At 43.9% G+C, this 21,289-nt stretch overlaps 1 protein-coding gene across 1 annotated transcript in view; it reads left to right on the forward strand.

Annotated features, from left to right (window-relative positions):
• LOC126235913 (galactoside alpha-(1,2)-fucosyltransferase 2-like) overlaps positions 1–21,289 on the forward strand; it is a 328,380-nt gene that overhangs the window by 273,894 nt on the left and 33,197 nt on the right. The window contains exon 5 of the mRNA XM_049944868.1: positions 20,044–20,172. Coding sequence (XP_049800825.1) covers positions 20,044–20,172 — 129 coding nt within the window. The remainder of the gene's footprint in view (positions 1–20,043; positions 20,173–21,289) is intronic.

A 21,289-nucleotide genomic window follows, 5' to 3' on the forward strand; every position in this document is an offset into this window, starting at 1 on the left:
ATTACCAGGCTGTGATGTTAGACTAAGATGTGGAAAAATAAATTCTTTTACCAAAAAATTTCCTCAAAATGGAATTAGAAAGACATAGCGGAGGATATAAGCGCCTCTTAAAACTGTGTTTTTAAATTACTTACTCTAAAAATAAAAGCTTCACTGAGAAACCAACTACGCTAGACACTCCACTACCACCTCTCACTATGGCAACAGTGAACCATCCATTTCCATGTGAGAATGTGTCGTTAATATCTAAGCTAAAATTAAGAGAACATCCAAGAAATACACAAGGTCCATCGACGAGGGCGTGGGCTGCAACACTCTTCACTGGAATGTGGCTTTTCTTGTCTCCTGATGTTTTAGTAAGTTCAATGTTTTCTATATTTTTGTAAACTGTAAAGCTTTGCTTCATATAAATAAACGAATTGCGTATGAGGTATATTGGATTACATGAAATATCCCTCACAGTGTATTGTAATACGAGGTCTGTTGTAGTGCAATACAAGGTCTGTTCAAAAAATTCCCGAGCTTCGATCACGAAATTTTTCTGCGCTTACCTTTTACTTCTTGTGCACAATCACAAAATACTGTCCTCCACAATTGATAACACCTTTCCCAGCACCGCTTCCACTTCCAAAAGCAGTCTTGGTACGACACTTTCTGGGTCGCACGAAGCGCCCTCTGCCAGTTTTCTTTTATCTTCTCTATCGTTGCAATTCTTAGTCGTTTCAAAGGGGTTTTCAACTCTGCAAATAAAGAAAAAGATCCGCAGGGGCCAGGTTTGGAGAGCACGGAGGATGAGGCAGCACAGTGATTTCATTTTTTGTGCAGCAGTCACGCACCAAAAGGGATGAACGCCCGGAGGCGTTATCGTGATGCAAGAGCCATGAATTGCCTCGCCGCATTTCAGACCGTTTCCTTCTCACATTTTTTCGCAGACGCCGCAACATCGATTAACAGTTTGTCCATGTGGTACGAATTCATGATGAACTAATCTTTCAAAGTCAAAGAAAACTATGAGCATAGGTTTGACATTTGACCCGACCTGACCTGACGAGCTTTTTTTGGTCTTGGAGAAGCTTTCCCGACCCATACCGAAGATCGAATCTTGATCTCAACATCATAACCGTAGACCCACGTCTCATCAGCAGTTACGATTCTCTTAAGTAACATCCCGTTCTCATTTGCGCGATCCAAAAGCTCTGCACAGATTGCGAGGTGAATGTCTTTTTGGTCTTGACGCATGATGTGTGGGACGAAATTGGCGGCAACACGATGCATTCCAAGATGCTGTGTCAGGATTTCATAACATGAACCAACTGAAATATTTCATTCTTCTGCAGTCTCTCGCACAGTCAGTCTTCGATTAGCACAATTTTTTTGACGGTCCTGACATGAGCGTCGTGGGTAGTCGTCGAAGGGCGTCTTGAACGAGGGACATCTTTGACTTCCGTCTGGAAATTTTTAAAACCGTGTGAACCATTCGTAAAACAGAGTACGGCTTAAGCACTCATCACCGTAGGCTTCCTGTATCTTTTAGTGTGTCTCTGTAAAGGTTCTCTTGAGCTTCAAGCAAAATTTAATGCAGACGGTTTGCTCCTCTAACTCTGCCATCTCGAAATTGGCAAACTATACGACACAACGTTCTACTCAATACGGCACTGAACAATAAGTAACAGACATACAACAATGAAACTTCTGGCAGTTACACATTAAACACAGGTGTGTGCACGGATGCCAACCATATTTCGCTACAACACAACATTGACGAGAAATTACGAATATTTTGACCAGAACTCGCCCACAAGTCGTGTGGAGCGACCAGCACTCCGTAATATGCCGGGCGATACGACACAAATATGTTTGCGTTTCGTATGACTGTCGCTCAAGGGTGACCCAGTGAAGTCGCTTCAACTAAGTTTCTGCGTGCTCAGCTGATGTTGGTTGCTAGTGCGCCATATCACGAGTCGCGTCTGCAATAGCACTGCATGTCGAATCGTCTCAATGTGGACTGCGCGATAATCTCTCACACACTCGTAGAATCACAATATTTAGGTTTATAATTTTTTGAAGCTGTTTCGTGTGACGAAATAACGTTGCAGCGTTGAACCAGATGGATTTCATGTACGATATTCAGCCATGAGGGATAATTCATTCTGTAGGATCCTTTTGATTATTATGATGCTTTTTCAGTATTTTTGCCATTCGGGAGTTCATTGTTTCGCATACTTTCCTTTGTCTATGACCGCGAACCCATATATTTAGAGTCGAAATCATGGACGCGTGTCCCGTTCACATATACTGCGTTATTTCCGTCAAGCAAAGCACGTGGTTATGCAGCGCTTTTGTTGTTGTCTTCCCTAGAACTTTCACAGCATTACAGGTAAGGTCACGCACCGTAGTTCTTCGAGATATGCCGTTACTGAAATGGCGTCATCGGTATTCACTCTCACCATCACATCAGCTCGTAGATTATTGGCTTTACCGGCCGGCGTGGCTGAGCGGTTCTAGGCGCTACAGTCTGGAACCGCGCGACCGCTACGGTCGCAGGTTCGAATCCTGCCTCGGGCATGGATGTGTGTGATGTCCTTAGATTAATTAGGTTTAAGTAGTTCTAAGTTCTAGGGGACTGATGACCTCAGCAGTTAAGTCCCATAGTGCTCAGAGCCATTTGAACCATTATTAGCTTTTCATGCATTAAAAGTTACAAATCGGAAAGACATTTGGCCTGTACATGCCGAGTCAACAAGGCAAGGTTTAATACAAGAAGATAGATTGTTGTGCAGTATTTGTAGTCAGTGCTGAAACCTACAATCTTTCAGTATCAGACAAGAGTAGTCCTTGCTGAGCTTGCGAGAGTTCTGCCACATAAGAAATTTTACTATCTAGTCATGTTGCGTTACCAGGGAACTATGCTCAATGATTTTGGCTAAATTTCACCGCAAACCATGTTCAGGAAGTTTCATAGCCATTCTGGTTTAAATTTACAAGATGTGGCCGGCTTTCAGTGTAAACGCCAAGTGCACTCGACGTGTCACGTGCTCCTTCTGCCTGTCACCTGTCTTGCGGTCGGAGCGAGAGTAGAAGAAAGCAGAGCAGAACCATTTTTGTACTTCTTTTCAATGCGGCATACAATTGGAGACCTTATAATTGTAATTAACTACAGCATAAAATATAAGCTATAACGAGCTTTGACTAAAATGTGCAGTAGCAAAATTTACGGTGATCCAGTAGCAATGTAACATTTTCCCCGCTTTAGTGTTCAATTGTTGATAGCGATGTTTATGGATATACCCCTTAATGCCGTGCGTCTCTTATTCGCATCGTACCAAAGCGACGCTAATAAATTGAAGGCTAATTGCCAATGACGCTAGGTGTGGATCATATATGAAACTACCAACGGCTCTGACATATGTTTCCGTCTTTTGAGCCGGTCGAAGTGGCCGTGCGGTTCTAGGCGCTGCAGTCTGGAACCGCGGGACCGCTACGGTCGCAGTTTCGAATCCTGCCTCGGGTATGGATGTGTGTCATGTCCTTAGGTTAGTTAGGTTTAACTAGTTCTAAGTTCTAGGGGGCTAATGACCTCAGAAGTTGAGTCCCATAATGCTCAGAGCCATTTACCATTTTTTTTTAAATATTTCCTGTTGATTTGTAGCACCAGGATATTTCAGTGTCTAATTTTGTTCATTATAGACACTTATAAACTTTAATTTATTACAAGTTTCCAATCATTCATACGAATATCCGATCTCAGCACTGTTTTGAATTACTACATTTCACTCTTGCTGCAGTATGGAAATTCTAATGAAGTGCTAATACTCTGAAGCTTTTACTTTATTGGCGGTGGATCCATGAGGTTTTATGCTCCTGGAAATGCAAATGTAGATTTCAAATTTCGCGTACCATCTACGGGGAGGGACTGTGACAGTTTCATAATTTCCCGTAATAAACAAAATTATCTACTACGATTCAATTCTTTATAACAGAGGCACTCTGGAAGCATGGAAAAGACGTTAAAAATAGAAAATGGGGTAGGCTTCAGCAAGTATAGAGGCAGAACTACTGTGCAGGAGGCCTGAGAGTCCAACAAAACCGATTCCCGACGTATCTACCCGAACTGATGTAGTAGGTCACAAGGTTAAGATGTAACAGACCAAATTGTAAAGGACAGACAATATTCAAGTGTCATTAACTGCATTGTTCGTCTCTGTCTACACAAGAGAATAAACTGTTTCCGAGAATTTCATGAATGAGGCAATGAGAACTATAAGGGCCGTAAGCACAGAAACAAAGCTTTTCTCAAAATTTATAGGCAAACTACTAGTCTCATAGGTCTGAATAATTTTTAACCAAGTCTCAACGACCTATACTTCCTATGGAAAAATGACGTACCCACTTTATTTTATCAAGTATTAATTAATATTTCAGATTATATTTATTCTTAACTTCAATTCAAAAAAACTTCCATATATGGGCTAGGGAAGATAGCGTCTTTTGACAGCTGTACAGTTTATAATTAATGTTAAACTAAAATCAGAACAAAGAATAGATGCTAAATTCGCCACATATGCAGTTACGACCTATCCCAACAGGTCGTGGTCTTCCTTATCATCAGTGTCAAAAAAATGGCTCTGAGCACTATGGGACTTAACATCTTAGGTCATCAGTCCCCTAGAACTTAGAACTACTTAAACCTAACTGACCTAAGGACATTACACACATCCATGCCCGAGGCAGGATTCGAAACTGCGACCGTAGCGGTCCCGCAGTTCCAGACTGCAGCGCCTAGAACCGCACGGCCACTTCGACCGGCTCAAAAGACGGAAACATATGTCAGAGCCGTTGGTAGTTTCATATAGGATCCACACCTAGCGTCATTGGCAATTAGCCTTCAATTTATTAGCGTCGCTTTGGTACGATGCGAATAAGAGACGCACGGCATTAAGGGGTATATCCATAAACATCGCTATCAACAATTGAACACTAAAGCGGGGAAAATGTTACATTGCTACTGGATCACCGTAAATTTTGCTACTGCACATTTTAGTCAAAGCTCGTTATAGCTTATATTTTATGCTGTAGTTAATTACAATTATAAGGTCTCCAATTTATGCCGCATAGAAAAGAAGAACAAAAATGGTTCTGCTCTGCTTTCTTCTACTCTCGCTCCGACCGCAAGACAGGCGACAGGCAGAAGGAGCACGTGACACGTCGAGTGCACTTGGCGTTTACACTGAAAGCCGGCCACATCTTGTAAATTTAAACCAGAATGGCTATGAAACTTCCTGAACATGGTTTGCGGTGAAATTTAGTCAAAATCATTGAGCATAGTTCCCTGGTAACGCAAAATGACTAGATAATAAAATTTCTTATGTGGCAGAACTCTCGCAAGCTCAGCAAGGACTACTCTTGTCCGATACTGAAAGATTGTAGGTTTTAGCACTGACTACAAATTCTGCACAACAAACTATCCTCTTGTATTAAACCTTGCCTTGTTGACTCGGCATGTACAGGCCAAATGTCTTTCCGATTTCTAACTTTTAATGCATGAAAAGCTAATAATGTTTCAAATGGCTCTGAGCACTATGGGACTTAACTGCTGAGGTCATCAGTCCCCTATAACTTAGAACTACTTAAACCTAACTAACCTAAGGACATCACACACATCCATGCCCGAGGCAGGATTCGTACCTGCGACCGTAGCGGTCGCGCGGTTCCAGACTGAAGCGCCTAGAACCGCTCGGCTCATCAGTGTCATTCTGTGGCTTGATGTTCACATAAAACTGCCGAAGACACATCCGATTATGAAGTACTGAGTACATGAGGAGGACATTAAATTATGTTATCAACCCTAGATAACAACTGAGCAGTGCCGAGCAACAGAATTATGCTATGTGCTTTGGACCCATATGGTAATGAATATCTGAGAAATCCGTGAGTTAGCTTTTCGTGAATACTCATACGTGCAGGGTCGGGCTACATACGAGTGCTGTTCAATAAAGAATGATCATAATTTTTTTTGGCAACATACCGTTACTCATCCTCATAATTTTGATGGTCCTTCTCAAAGTAGTCGCTCATGAATGCGATGCACTTGTCCCAGCGTTTCTGCCAGTCTTCAAATACATGCTGGGAACCATTTTTTGAGAGGTCCTTCAAAATCACCTCTGCAGCCTTCACCACTGCTTCTGACGATTGATACTGCCATCACGAAGGCGTTTCTTCATATTAGAGAATAGAAAAAAGTCATATAGGGCTACATCCGGACTATAGAAAGGTTGAGAGATGCACTTCACGTTGATTTTTGCAACGTATTCAGCAACAACATTGGCAATATGCGGCCGCGCATTATTGCGGTGCAGCATCGAGCCTGCTTCATGGAAATGTGGTCTTTTGCGCCTGATATGGACTTGCAATGTTTTCAGGACATCACTGTAGTATTGTCCAGTTACTGATGTGTGTGCAGGTACAATATGCTGATAAACCATTCCATCAATATCAAAGAATGAGATGACCATAACTTTCTCAGCAGAAGCAACCACTTTTGCTTTTTTTGGGGCTGATGATGAAGAAAATTTCCACACTGAGTTTTGCTGTTTTCTCTCAGGATCAAAATTATGTAGCCAAGTTCCATCAGAAGTGATCACATTTGAAAAAAAAAAAACTCCGGATCTTCCTCTAACATCAACTTTAACTGCATGCAGACCTGCACGCGAATGTCCGTTTCTTCGGGAATCAGCAGTCTTGGAACCCATCTCTCATAAACACGCGTCATGTATAATTTGTCTGTCACCAACGTGTGCGTGGTACCCAATGAAATGTTCAGTATTTCAGAAAGTGACCTCAAAGTAATTCTTCAATCGTCTCTCACAATGACAGCAGCAATGTTGTTTTCTGCCCTAAGAGCAGTAACTGGAGCACCGGGTCCACCTTCCTTTGAAATTGATTGTCTCTCCTCTTTAAACATTTTAAACCCCCTTTCTAGCTGTGCTGTATGGAAGAACAGACTCTCCATAGGCCTCCTGCAACATTTTATAGGCCTCAGCTGAAGATTTGGTGAGACGAAACCAGAATTTCAAAGCCGCATATTGTTCCTCGCGTGTTACCTCCATTGCAGCGGTAGGCGATACAGAACATATATGATCTTGCCTGCCTCTCACAGGCGGGAACCAGGAGTCCGAACAATGAAACTACTGTGGCGTGTTTATTGCACATTAAGCTCGCAGAATATCATAAGATTAAATTTTAGCGCGAGAAATTATAACCATAAAAAGATGCGGGTTAACTCTAAGGTCAACAGACGTCAGGGCCATGCCTACATGCTACAGTCTCAAAATGGATGACTGTGTGCTTTAGGCCCTTATGCTTCTCAGCAGCTCAATTACATGTGCAGTTACATCTGACAGGTGTAACATAGATATGACTTATGTACTCTATTACACTTCATTACTGGTTACAAAATTTTAGTTTTGATCTTTTTCTTTCAAGTAGAAATTTATTCGGATATTAAGGGGCTAAAATAATAAAAAATGAAATTGATGAATAAACTCTCCAGTTGCGAAGAACTTATTTTTCTCCACAATAAGTTTTTACTTCTATGTGGAAATTATTTTCTACACTCATGCTCATAAATTAAGGATAATGCTGATACATGGTGAAACAACGGTCTGGTGAGCGGTTTCCGGGTTTAAATCACCGTGGGGTATGACCATGAGGTGCATTTGACCTGCGGTCGTCGCACGGTTGTGCTGGCAGCAGTCCACATATGCAGAGGTGTGTTGGTGCGTGTCAGAGTACGGTGCAGCGAGTAAGCGTGCAGGCGTTTTCAGACTTGCTAATGGTGACTGTGTGTTGAAAATGGCTCAAAGAACACTTATTGATGACGTTATGACGGGTAGAATAGTAGGGCGACTGGAGGATGGTCAAACACAGCAGGGCGTAGCACGGGCCCTCCGTGTGCCACGAAGTGTGATCTCAAGATTATGGCAACGATTCCAGCAGACAGGAAACGTGTCCAGGCGCTACAGTACGGGACGTCCTTAGTGTACATCACCACAAGAAGACCGATATCTCATCATCAGTGCCCGCAGACGGCCACGGACTACTGCAGGTAGCCTTGCTTGGGTCCTTACCGCAGCCACTGGAACAGTTGTCTCTAGGCACACAGTCTACGGACGACTGAACAGAAATGCTTTATTCGCCCGGAGACCTGCAAGGTGCATTCCACTGACTCCTGGTCACAGGAGAGCCCATAAAGCCTGGTGTCAAGAACACAGTACATGGTCATTGGAACAGTGGTCCCAGGTTATGTTCACGTACGAGTACAGGTATAGTCTGAACAGTGATTCTCGCCAGGGTTTCATCTGGCGTGAATCAGGACCCAGATACCAACCCCAAATGTCCTTGAAAGGGACCTGTATGGAGGTCGTTATTTGATGGTATGGGGTGGAATTATGATTGGTACACGTACACCCCTGCATGTCTTTGACAGAGGAATTGTAACAGGTCAGATGTATCGGGACATCATTTTGCACTAGTATGTCCGCCTTTTCAGGGGTGCAGTGGGTCCCGCCTCCCTGCTGATGGATGATAATGCACAGCCCCTCCAAGCTGTCATCGTGGAGGAGTACTTTGAAAAAGAAGATATCAGGCGAATGGAGTGGCCTGCCTGTTCTCCAGACCTAAACCACATTGAGCACGTCTGGGATGCTCTCGGTCGACGTATCGCTGCACGTCTTCAAACCCCTAGGACACTTCAGGAGCTCCGACAGGCACCGGTGCAAGAATGGGATGCTATACCACAGCAGCTGCTCGACCACCTGATCCAGAGTATGCCAAGCGGTTGTGTGGCCTGTGTACGTGTGCATGGTGATCATATCCCATATTGATGTTGGGGTATATGAGCAGGAAACAGTGGCGTTTTGTAGCACATGTGTTTCGGGGCGGTTTTCTCAACTTATCACCAATACCGTTGACTTACAGATCTGTGTCGTATGTGTTCCCTATGTGCCTATACTATTAGCGCCAGTATTGGGTAGTGCGACGTTGTGTGGCACCACATTCTACAATTATCCTTAATTTATGAGCATGAGTGTAGTAGAATCGTTGAATGTCTCTTCTTCCCGCGACAGTGCAGAATCACTTACGTGAAGGGCACTCACTCATGCTGGAGTAGCATTTATTTCTGTGGTCGGACACTTCCCTTAGAGGAGCAGTATGGTTTTAGAAAGGGCAGCTTTTGGAACGTGACTCTGTAAAACAAGTATTCCGCTCTCGAATCATAGAGAAACTAAAAAAAAAAGGTCGTACTCTAACAAAAAACTCCACCCTCGATTGTTTGAAGTATCGAACTCCCATATGTAAACGCGCTTCACGCTTCTGATTGCTGTAAAAATGAGTTAACGTGTTAAATATTTGACATTAACCATGTAAGCGAGAAAAACAGGTTTGAAATTATGTTTAAAGTTTGTTGGCAGTCGCTAAGTGTATAGTGTAGATAATTTGCGAGCCTTGTGTTGCGCCACCTCAAGACGCAGTTTCCAGCTGTAATACTTGTCTCAGCGTGTTAAACCCTTCACATAATATTCTGCCTCTTAACGAGTAGATTATGAAAGCATTTTATGTTTTCATATTCGGTCAGTAATTGAATGACAAATGGAAAATCAAATTTTTGCCGTCGCTGGAAGCCGTTATGTAGGCAGCATGTAGTTGCGTCTGTAAACTAGGAACCACGGACCATGAACCTGCTTAGCCGTCGAGTAAAGACAGAAAAAGCGACGCACCACGAATGAATTATCCGAATCGAACAGAAATCGTTAGATGTGATGCACATGTACAAACAAATGATTACAATTTTAGAAAAAATTGGATGATTTAGTCAAGAAAAAGAACTTCACAAACCAAGCAAGTCAATCACGCGTTCGTCAACCCTTGGCTCTGATGCAAGTAGTTATTCGGATCGGCATTGGCTGATAGAGTTGTTAGACGTCCTTCTGAGAGATATCATGCCAAATTCTGTCCAATTGGAGAGTTAGCTCGTCAAAGTCCCGAGCTGTATGAAGGATCTGCCCATAATACTCCGAACGTTCTCATTTAGGGCGAGATCCAGCAACCTTGTTGACCACGGTAGGCTTTGGCGAACACGAAGACAAGCAGTAGAAACTCGCGCCGTGTACGGGCGGGCATTATCTTGCTCCAATTTAGGCCTAGAATGGCTTACCATGAAGGACAACAAAACGGGGCGTATAATACCATCGACGTGTTGTAAAGGTGCCGAGGGTGACAACCAAAGGGATCCTGCTATGAAAATAAATGGCACCCCAGACCGGCACTCCTGGATGGCGGGCCAGTGGTGGATGACTGTCAGTTTGACACCCCAGCGCTGTCCTGGGCGTCTCCAGACACGTCTTCACTCGTCAGTGGGGCTCAGTTCGAAGCTGAACTCATCACTGAAGACAGTTCTACTCCAGTCAATGAGATTCCAGGCCCCAATGAGCAGACCGCTCATGTTTGTTGCAAGTGAATCATGCCACTATGTAATCCGCCGGTATCTATCTGAACCAGGCTTCTCATGATGGCTAACACCGAAACGAAGAAAATGGATTAATAAATAAAGGAATACTGGTTTCTAGTTTTATCTGCATTGCAATTCCTTCATCAGCGACCATTCATCAAGTTGCATACGACGTTAATTATTTAATATCCTCTCCATATTTATTTGTAGTTTCAAAATGGTTCAAATGGCTCTGATCAATATGGGACTTAACATCTGAGGTCATCAGTCCCCTAGAACTTAGAACTACTCAAACCTAACTAATCTAAGGGCATCACACACATCCATGCCCGAGGCAGGATTCGAACCTGCGACCGTAGCGGTCGCGCGGTTCCAGACTGAAGCGCCTAGAACCGCTTGGCCACACCGGCGGGCATCTGTAGTTCCCTTCAGTGCGTGATCAGTATAGAAATTAAATAACTTGGCTGATAGGTAACAACCCCATCCCGCTCTCTCCACCCCTATTGATTCATGTCCTTCAGCGTCCGCCCCGATAGCTGAGTGGTCACCGTGACGGATTGCCGTCCTACGTGCCCGGGTTCGATTCCCGGGTGGGTTGGGGATTGTCTCCGCTCAGGGACTGGATGTTGTGCTGTCTTTATCATCATTTCATCCCCATCCGGCGCGCAGGTCGCCCAATGTAGCATCGAATGTAATAAGACCTGCACCAAGGCGGCCGGACCTGCCCCTCAAGGGGCCTCCCGGTCAATGACGCCAAACGCTCATTTCCATTTCCATGTCCTTAAGCTCTTATAATGGCAGTCTGGTTATTTTACACTATGCTGATAATCTTTCGCTGCCTATGTTTTATTTTATCCCCCAAACCTTCAGAATTTCGAGTATTATATTCCAGTCAACATTGTCATAAACTTTATCAATAATTACAAATGTTATAAATACAGCTTTATTATATTTATTTCGTTACGTAAGTCGTAGGGTCAGTATTGCCTTGCGTTTTCCTGTATCTCGCTCTAATCAAAACATCTTCCCGCAGTCGGCTTCGACTCGGTTTTTCATTCTTATATAAATAATTCGTGTTACTACGACTACTTTTAGATACCTCGTGTATCCTCTTCCCGCAGACAGGTAGAATACGCAGATTTTTTAGTGTTATTTTGGAGATAAACTTGACTAAAAATACTTATGTATTCACGTTAAATATTATTTAAATACGTAAAATGTATGTAAAATACCACAGGTGAATAGTAAGTTACATGCACATTAGTGGAGTAGGCCTTATTTCAACAACACTACACATTCATCTGTTCTAACAATGTCGTTTTCTCAGTGTCCTTGAGAGATAGCTAGTACTTCCACTTCTTAGTTACACGCACATCAGAGGATTAGCCTTATTTCAACAACACTACTCATTCATCTGTACTAACAATGTAGTTTTCTCAATGTGTTTGCGAGTTAGTTACTACATCCATTCCTGACAGCATTGTTGGTAGGTTGGTTGATTTGGGGGAGGGGACCAATCAGCGAGGTCATCAGTCCCATTGGATTAGGGAAGGATGGGGAAGGAAGTCGGCCGTGCCCTTTCAAAGGAATCATCCCGGCATTTGTCCGAAGCGATTAGGCAAATCACGGAAAACCTATATCAGGATGGCCGGACGCGAGTTTGAACCGTCTTCCTCCCGAATGCCACTCCAGTGTTCTAACCACTGCAACACCTCGCTCGGTGACAGCATTGTATTTTGCGTGCATTATTTTTATCGTATGCTACATAGCTTTTTTATTTTGTTGACCGATTTGTGATTGTGCCGATTAATAACCTAATTTCAAGAGAAATATACTGATATCATTGGCATTTTTCTATTGGTTAACGAAAATGACCCAGGTTAATTATCAGCTCCGTCTTTGAACCTGTAACAGCTTCCGTGAGCATTATAAACGAATCTGAAGCTTCACTGTATATTTCTTGTCGTTTCCTTTCTCGCCACATTTATCTCGGACTTTGCCTTATGCCTTGTCTGCCCCTGTAACACAATAAAGAGTTTAAAAATTATTTAGAAGTTTTTTTCAGTGATAACGTATATTGTTCCTGTGAGTTTTCCTGTGTTGAAGTAAAACTCTATGAGTCACCCTAGTCTGTTACAGTGGGGTGATGTGGAGTCATCAGACACTGACGAAATGATGACAGTGTATTGAATGAAATTTGATATTGTCAAACTAGATCAGTTTGAAATATACTTTTATTCACATACGTCTTGACCGCCTTTGTTGGCTTAGTAATAGTTAAAAAGTTTCGACTATAATGAATTACCATCAGAACCAGTATTTCGTTGCGAACGTAACTTGCCAAGCTGCCATCTAGCGATCACTGTGATCACTTAAAAGTTTTAAATTACTTTCGTAACGGGATACTGGTTCTAATGACTCATCCAAGTCGAAGTTGGTTAACTGTTGTAAATCCAGGGAATGCGATCAAGACATTTGTGAAAAAAAGAGTATAAAGCGTGTTGAGTTCTGTTTCTTTTTTGTATTAATTGTGCAAACAGACAGCCATCGCTAAGGAATGAAACCCAAGACAATAGCCACGCGTTCTAGATTCTTTTTTCTTATCGTAAGCTTTCACCATTGTCAACAGCCGGAGCCGAGACAGCGAGTAGAAAGTGTCTGCAAATTGTGCAAATTGGTAGTCCTCTCCCCTCCCATCCCCCCCCCCCACCATTTTTTGTGTGTTCATTTGTTTCCTCAGAAATTCAACATACGAAGGACCGGTTTGACAACAGTGTCATGCCTGAACTTCATTCACATGTGACACGATACAAATAATCTACTCGTAATAGCGATACTGCAGTCTACTACAATCTGTATTTCTGTTGTAACAACTGTAAAACACTATTATGAAACACTGTGATCTGTAACTATAAAATGATAAAAGCCTCTAGGTTTTTACACATTGGGAAAAACATTCAGTGACACATTACTGTACGAGAATGCTCGTAATAACAAAACTATAAACTTGAAATTTGTGTGAAACAAACATGTACGCTATCTGATCAAATTAATTAAGGTGTGTCAAACCTTCACCTTTATGAAGGCTTGAACCCTCCTGGGGACATTTTCAGCGAAGTTTGTGAATATATGGAGGAATAACAACCCATTATTTATCAAGAGCCGAAGCCAGAGAAGATTTCCTCTTCGACTCTGTGGAAAACCTTCTCATTTCTTCCCGTATCAGTCAACCAAATTTTGCACATTCTACTGTGGCACCACATCTCAAATACAACAACTCTCTTCTGTTCCGGTTTTCCCACAGTCCATGTTTCACTACCGTACAACGCTGAGCGCCAAACGTTCATTCTCAGACATTTCTCCTCAAATTAAGGCCTGTGTTGGATACTAGTAGACCTCTATTGGCAAGGAATGCCCTTTTTGCTAGAGCCAGTCTTCTTTTTATGTCCTACTTACTCCTCCATCATGGGTAAATTTGCTGCCTAGGTGTCAGAATTCCTTCGTCTACTTTGTGTTCCCCAATTATGACGTTAAGTTTCTCGCTGTTCTCATTTCGGTTACTTATCGTTACTTTCATCTTTCTTCCATTTACTCTCAATCCATATTCTGTACTCACTAAACTATTCATTCCACTTAACAGATCCTCTAATTCCTCTTCACTTTCAGTGAGAATACAATTTTATCAGCAAATTTTAATCCCACTCTTGAATTTTTCTTTTATTTCCCTCACTGCTTCTTTGATGCATAGATTGAACTCTACGGGCGAAAGACAAGAATTCTGTCTGCTGTTTCTACTCCAAGCACTTCGTTCTTGTACTTTCACTGTTACTGTTCCCCTTTGGTTCTTTCCCTTTTATTTCTCACTGCTTGCAATTCAGGTCATTCTGTCTTCGATGTGATGCTGCGCTGAGCGTCGCACTGAGCCCGGCACTCAGCAACTAGTTGAGGGCTTACGAAAACACTGCGTAAATAATTTGCAAAGAACGTAAAGTACCTCGGTGTGCTTCAAGAGAGTCCTGAGCGTTTTTCAGGTGCCACAAGTAATCAAGCACCACTTACTCCCCTTCTCCGAATATTGTAGTTGATGGTCGTTTCCTTGAACCATGTAAGAGCATGATATTTTGCGAAGGGAAAGTAAGAGTCATCCGGACACAGAATGGTGCGAGGTTCATTCAACCCCTAGAACGCAGGCGCCATTGTTATACGAGGGTGAGTCAAATGAAAACCTCAAATATTTTTATATTATTTTTTGTGCAGATGTGCTACAAAGCTGTATGACTTTTCAACATAATCTCCCCCACGCTCAATTTAAGTCCTCCAGCGCTTACAAAGTGCATAAATTCCTTAAGAAAAAAAATTCTTTTTGTAGTCCGCGCAACCACTCATGCACCGCGTGGCGTACTTTTCATCAGAATGGTACTTCTTTTCTCTCATTGCCTCTTTGAGTGGTCCAGACATAAGGAAATCACTTGGGGCAACGTCTGGTGAGTATAGTAGATGAGGAAGACACTCAAAATGCAGGTCTGTGATTGTTGCAACTGTTGTACGGGCAGTGTGGGACCTTGCTGATGATACAAGTATAGTAATAACATCCAAAAACCAAGAACTAAGTGATGTAATTGTAAATGATGTTTTTCACAAAATTATTCAGTGGTTCTCAGCAAACGGACTCTCTTTAAATTTTGATAAAACACAGTATACACAGTATACACAGTTCCGTACAGTAAATGGCACAACTCCAGTAATAAATATAGACTTTGAACAGAAGTCTGTAGCTAAGGTAGAATTTTCAAAATTTTTAGGTGTGTCCATTGATGAGAGGTTAAACTGGAAGCAACACATTGATGGTCTGCTGAAACGTCTGAGTTCAGCTACGTATGCTATTAGGGTTATTGCAAATTTTGGTGATAAGAATCTCAGTTAATTAGCTTACTATGCCTACTTTAATTCACTGCTTTCGTATGGCACCATATTCCGGGGTAATTCATCGTTGAGTAGAAAAGTATTCATTGCTCAAAAACGTGTAATCAGAATAATTGCTGGAACCCACCCACGGTCATCCTGCAGACATCTACACTCCTGGAAATGGAAAAAAGAACACATTGACACCGGTGTGTCAGACCCACCATACTTGCTCCGGACACTGCGAGAGGGCTGTACAAGCAATGATCACACGCACGGCACAGCGGACACACCAGGAACCGCGGTGTTGGCCGTCGAATGGCGCTAGCTGCGCAGCATTTGTGCACCGCCGCCGTCAGTGTCAGCCAGTTTGCCGTGGCATACGGAGCTCCATCGCAGTCTTTAACACTGGTAGCATGCCGCGACAGCGTGGACGTGAACCGTATGTGCAGTTGACGGACTTTGAGCGAGGGCGTATAGTGGGCATGCGGGAGGCCGGGTGGACGTACCGCCGAATTGCTCAACACGTGGGGCGTGAGGTCTCCACAGTACATCGATGTTGTCGCCAGTGGTCGGCGGAAGGTGCACGTGCCCGTCGACCTGGGACCGGATCGCAGCGACGCACGGATGCACGCCAAGACCGTAGGATCCTACGCAGTGCCGTAGGGGACCGCACCGCCACTTCCCAGCAAATTAGGGACACTGTTGCTCCTGGGGTATCGGCGAGGACCATTCGCAACCGTCTCCATGAAGCTGGGCTACGGTCCCGCACACCGTTAGGCCGTCTTCCGCTCACGCCCCAACATCGTGCAGCCCGCCTCCAGTGGTGTCGCGACAGGCGTGAATGGAGGGACGAATGGAGACGTGTCGTCTTCAGCGATGAGAGTCGCTTCTGCCTTGGTGCCAATGATGGTCGTATGCGTGTTTGGCGCCGTGCAGGTGAGCGCCACAATCAGGACTGCATACGACCGAGGCACACAGGGCCAACACCCGGCATCATGGTGTGGGGAGCGATCTCCTACACTGGCCGTACACCACTGGTGATCGTCGAGGGGACACTGAATAGTGCACGGTACATCCAAACCGTCATCGAACCCATCGTTCTACCATTCCTAGACCGGCAAGGGAACTTGCTGTTCCAACAGGACAATGCACGTCCGCATGTATCCCGTGCCACCCAACGTACTCTAGAAGGTGTAAGTCAACTACCCTGGCCAGCAAGATCTCCGGATCTGTCCCCCATTGAGCATGTTTGGGACTGGATGAAGCGTCGTCTCACGCGGTCTGCACGTCCAGCACGAACGCTGGTCCAACTGAGGCGCCAGGTGGAAATGGCATGGCAAGCCGTTCCACAGGACTACATCCAGCATCTCTACGATCGTCTCCATGGGAGAATAGCAGCCTGCATTGCTGCGAAAGGTGGATATACACTGTACTAGTGCCGACATTGTGCATGCTCTGTTGCCTGTGTCTATGTGCCTGTGGTTCTGTCAGTGTGATCATGTGATGTATCTGACCCCAGGAATGTGTCAATAAAGTTTCCCCTTCCTGGGACAATGAATTCACGGTGTTCTTATTTCAATTTCCAGGAGTGTATTTAAGGATCTAGGGATCCTCACAGTAACCTCACAGTATATATATTCACTTATGAAATTTGTTGTTAATAATCCATCCCAGTTCAAAAGTAATAGCAGTGTGCATAGCTATAACACCAGGAGAAAGGATGATCTTCACTATGCAGGGTTAAATCTGACATTGGCACAGAAAAGGGTAAATTATGCTGCCACAAAAGTCTTTGGTCACCTACCGAACAGCATCAAAAGCCTGACAGATAGCCAACTAACATTTAAAAATAAGTTAAAAGAATTTCTAGATGACAACTCCTTCTACTCATTGGCTGAATCTTTAGATATAAATTAATGGGAGGAAAAATAAAGAAAAAAAACTTAAACATTAGTGTCATGCAATATTTTGTGTAATGTAATATCTTGTACAGACATCTTTTACTAACCGACACGTTCCACATCATTACGAAGTGTCGTATTCATGGTTTATGGAACAAGTATTAATCTAATCTGCATTGTCATGTTGCAAAATGGCACCTGCTGATAGCAATCCACGTCGCTTTGATTTTATTGTAGGCCGCAGATGATTTTTTTAGGAGATCTGTGTTGATGCACTGGTGGCAGTGATCTCTCTAGGCATGTAATGCTCCAAAATGACGCCTTTTTCGTCACAAAAGAGAGTCAGCATAACCTTCCTTGCTGATGGTTCTGTTCGAAACTTCTTTGGTTTTGGTGATGAGGAATGGAGCCGTTGCTTGCTCGCTTTCTTCGTTGCCGGTTGGTGGAAGTGAACCCAGGTTTCGTCCCCAGTAACGATTCTTGCAAGGAAGCCATCACCTTCTCGTTCAAAGCGCCGAAGAAGTTCTTCACAAGCATCAACACGTCGTTCTCTCATTTCAGGAGTCAGCTGCCGTGGCACCCATCTTGCAGACACTTTATGAAACTGGAGCACATCATGCACAGTGTGGTGTGCTGACTTGTGACTAATCTGTAAACATGCAGCAATGTCATTCAGTGTCACTCGGCGGTTTTCCTTCTCTATGGCTTCAACTGCTGCAATGTTCTGTGGAGTCACAACTCGTTGTGCCTGACCTGGACGAGGAGCATCTACCACTGAAGTCACACCATTTGCGAATTTCCTACTCCATTCGTAGACTTGCTGCTGTGAGAAACATGCACCACCGTACTGAATCTTCATTCGTCGAATTTCAATAGGTTTCACACCTTCACTACGCAAAAACCGAATAACAGAACGCTGTTCTTCACTGGTGTTAAGTCGCGCCGGCCGCGGTGGCCTTGCGGTTCTGGCGCTGCAGTCCGGAACCGCGGGGCTGCTACGGTTGCAGGTTCGAATCCTGCCTCGGGCATGGGTGTGTGTGATGTCCTTAGGTTAGTTAGGTTTAAGTAGTTCTAAGTTCTAGGGGACTTATGACCTAAGATGTTGAGTCCCATAGTGCTCAGAGCCATTTGAACCATTTGTTAAGTCGCAAGTGGCGCGGCCATCTTTGTACTGATACTGCGACGGTGTGTGTGCATCTGCACTATGCTGCCACCTAAAAGCCATTCTGCACGCTGTTTGTAGCACGCTTCCCAGCTTACAGGATAACGGCGCGAAATTTCGATTTGTTATTACAAATTTAAGGTTTTCATTTGATTCACCCTCGTACTGATAAATTTTCGTTTCCGAACTTTTTTTCTGCTGGACGCAGTATGCAATGGAGGGGTTGTGTTGTATGCTGAACTTGTACCGTAATTATAACTAGTGTTTTTGTGCAAACAAAGGGAACGGAAGCACATCCCAACAGCGTTGAAGACAAATTTCCACGTTCGAGATACTTGCTGCAAACAGTTTTAATCTGCTAGGGCGTTTCAATTCATTGTTCCTTACAAAGTATTTGATCAGATGAACATCCGCAACTGAGGGAGGTAGTTTACAGAATATAAATCCGCTGCAGTTGCCAGTAATTTTCTTAATTTATTCCACGGCTGGTTTCGAAGCTTAAGGCTAGATCTTCAGGTGCCAGCAAATAATTGTTGTTGTTGTTGTGGTCTTCAGTCCAGAGACTGGTTTGATGCAGCTCTCCATGCTACTCTATCATGTGCAAGCTCCTTCATCTCCCAGTATCTATTGCAACCTACATCCTTCTGAATCTGTTTAGCGTATTCATCTCTTGGTCTCCCTCTACGATTTTTACCCTCCACACTGCCCTTCAATACTAAATTGATGATCCCTTGATGCCTCAGAATATGCGCTACCAACCCATCCCTTCTTCTAGTCAAGTTGTGTCACAAATTTCTCTTTTCTCCAATTCTGTTCAATACCTCCTCATTAGTTATGTGATGTACCCGTCTAATCTTCAGCATTCTTCTGTAGCACCACATTTCGAAAGCTTCTATTCTCTTCTTGTCCAAACTATTTATCGTCCATGTTTCACTTCCATACATGGTTACACTCCATAGAAATACTTTCAGAAACGACTTCCTGACACTTAAATCTATACTCATATTAACAAATTTCTCTTCTTCAGAAACGCTTTCCTTGCCATTGCCAGTCTACATTTTATATCCTCTCTATTTCGACCATCATCAGTTATTTTGCTCCCCAAATAGCCTCTCAGTTCCTAATCTAATTCCCGCAGCATCACCCGATTTAATTCGACTACATTCCATTATCCTCGTTTTGCTTCTGTTGATGTCCATCTTATTTCATGGGAACCTAAATCTGTTGGGGTCGGGCCAGTCATTCATCGGGGATCACACCCACGTCAAACAAACGCATGGAAGCGTAGGACCAGCACCCACAGCGCCCGTCTGGACGGCCCGACATGGAAGTGACTATTATTTGGTGGCACCTGAAGATGAAGCTGTACGTTTCGAAACCGGTCATGGAATAAATTAAGCAAATCACAGGCAACTGAAATCACAGGCAACTGAAGCGACTTTTTATTCTTTCAGCATTGTTCCTTAGTGAATGGTAATGTGGTGTAGCATTAGATGTGCATTGTGGGTGCTACCAGGTGACGCATTTTAAAACTGAGTAACACCTCGGGGTGTTTTCCCGTTGCGCAGGAGGTGGTGTTTGCGGGCGTGCACGTGCGGCGCACCGACTACGGGGACCAGCTGCAACTGCTCTACAACACGGACCAGCAGGCGGACGAGCGCTACTACGGCCGTGCCGCCCTGTGGCTCCAGTCCACGGTGAGTGTTCACCAGCCTCATCCTAGGTACTCCAGGGACGCCGTATCATTAGCTGATGTCCCATACTCCACTATATGATTCCGCCTACGTACTGGAAATACACTGACTGACAAAAAAATGAAACACTCAGAACATGTGGCCAGATGTCTGGTATGTAGATGATTAGTAACCAAAGTGCATTAGTGTCTTTGCGTCTGGTGTTGTCATTGTTTTGTTGATTGTTGTCGGAGTCAGCACGGGCAAAAACAAGGAAGGAGAGAAGTTGGGATGGCCGATGGCAGGAATCCAAAGTGATCTCTGCATAACACTTGAAGGTTAATTGATCACTTTATTTCTAAAAAGAAAAGAAAGGTAACTGCTTGTGCCTCCTACGTGCAATTACACGTAACTACTATTACAACTCGCAGAACGCAGGCTAAATATCGTCTTCCTATTAATCGATACTGATGCTCTCGAAGTCTGCGACCTAACTGGGGCAACCACCTATAGGAGGCAGCGCCGGCCGTGGTGGCCGAGCGGTTCTAGGCGCTTCATTCGGGAACCGCGTGACCGCTACGGTCGCAGGTTCGAATCCTGCCTCGGGCGTGGATGTGTGTGATGTCCTTAGTTAGTGAGGTTTAAGTAGTTTAAGTTATTGGGGACTGATGACCACAGATGTTAAGTCCCATAGTGCTCAGAGCCATTTGAACCATTTTTTTTTTTATACGCGGCAGGTTAAATCAGTGTTGACAGTGGGCGCTGAACTCTGTCTTCGTGGAGGTGTGGCGCTGCGCGTTCGTTCCATTGGCGCTGGGGTCTGAGGCCGTTTTGCGGCGCTGCGCTAGTCGGTAACAGTCGATGCTTTAGGACTGCACAATTAACTGAACTGCTACGGTATACAAGGGCGTAAATGAATCAGACTTTCGGAAAAACGTCGTCCATATAATTCTGAAGACAGCACGAGCCGACAGGTGCGCAAAACGTCGCACAGTCAACTTAACAATTCACGCATCCAAGCTGCTGTAACATACTGATATACAGAAGAATAAAAACGAGAATTTAGGAACTGTTAGCTGATGATCACTTTAGCTTTAGGAAAGGAAGAGGCGCCAGATGGCAGTTCTGACGTTGAGGTTGA

Source organism: Schistocerca nitens, chromosome 2 (genome assembly GCF_023898315.1).
Source record: "Schistocerca nitens isolate TAMUIC-IGC-003100 chromosome 2, iqSchNite1.1, whole genome shotgun sequence".
Lineage (NCBI taxonomy): Eukaryota > Metazoa > Arthropoda > Insecta > Orthoptera > Acrididae > Schistocerca > Schistocerca nitens.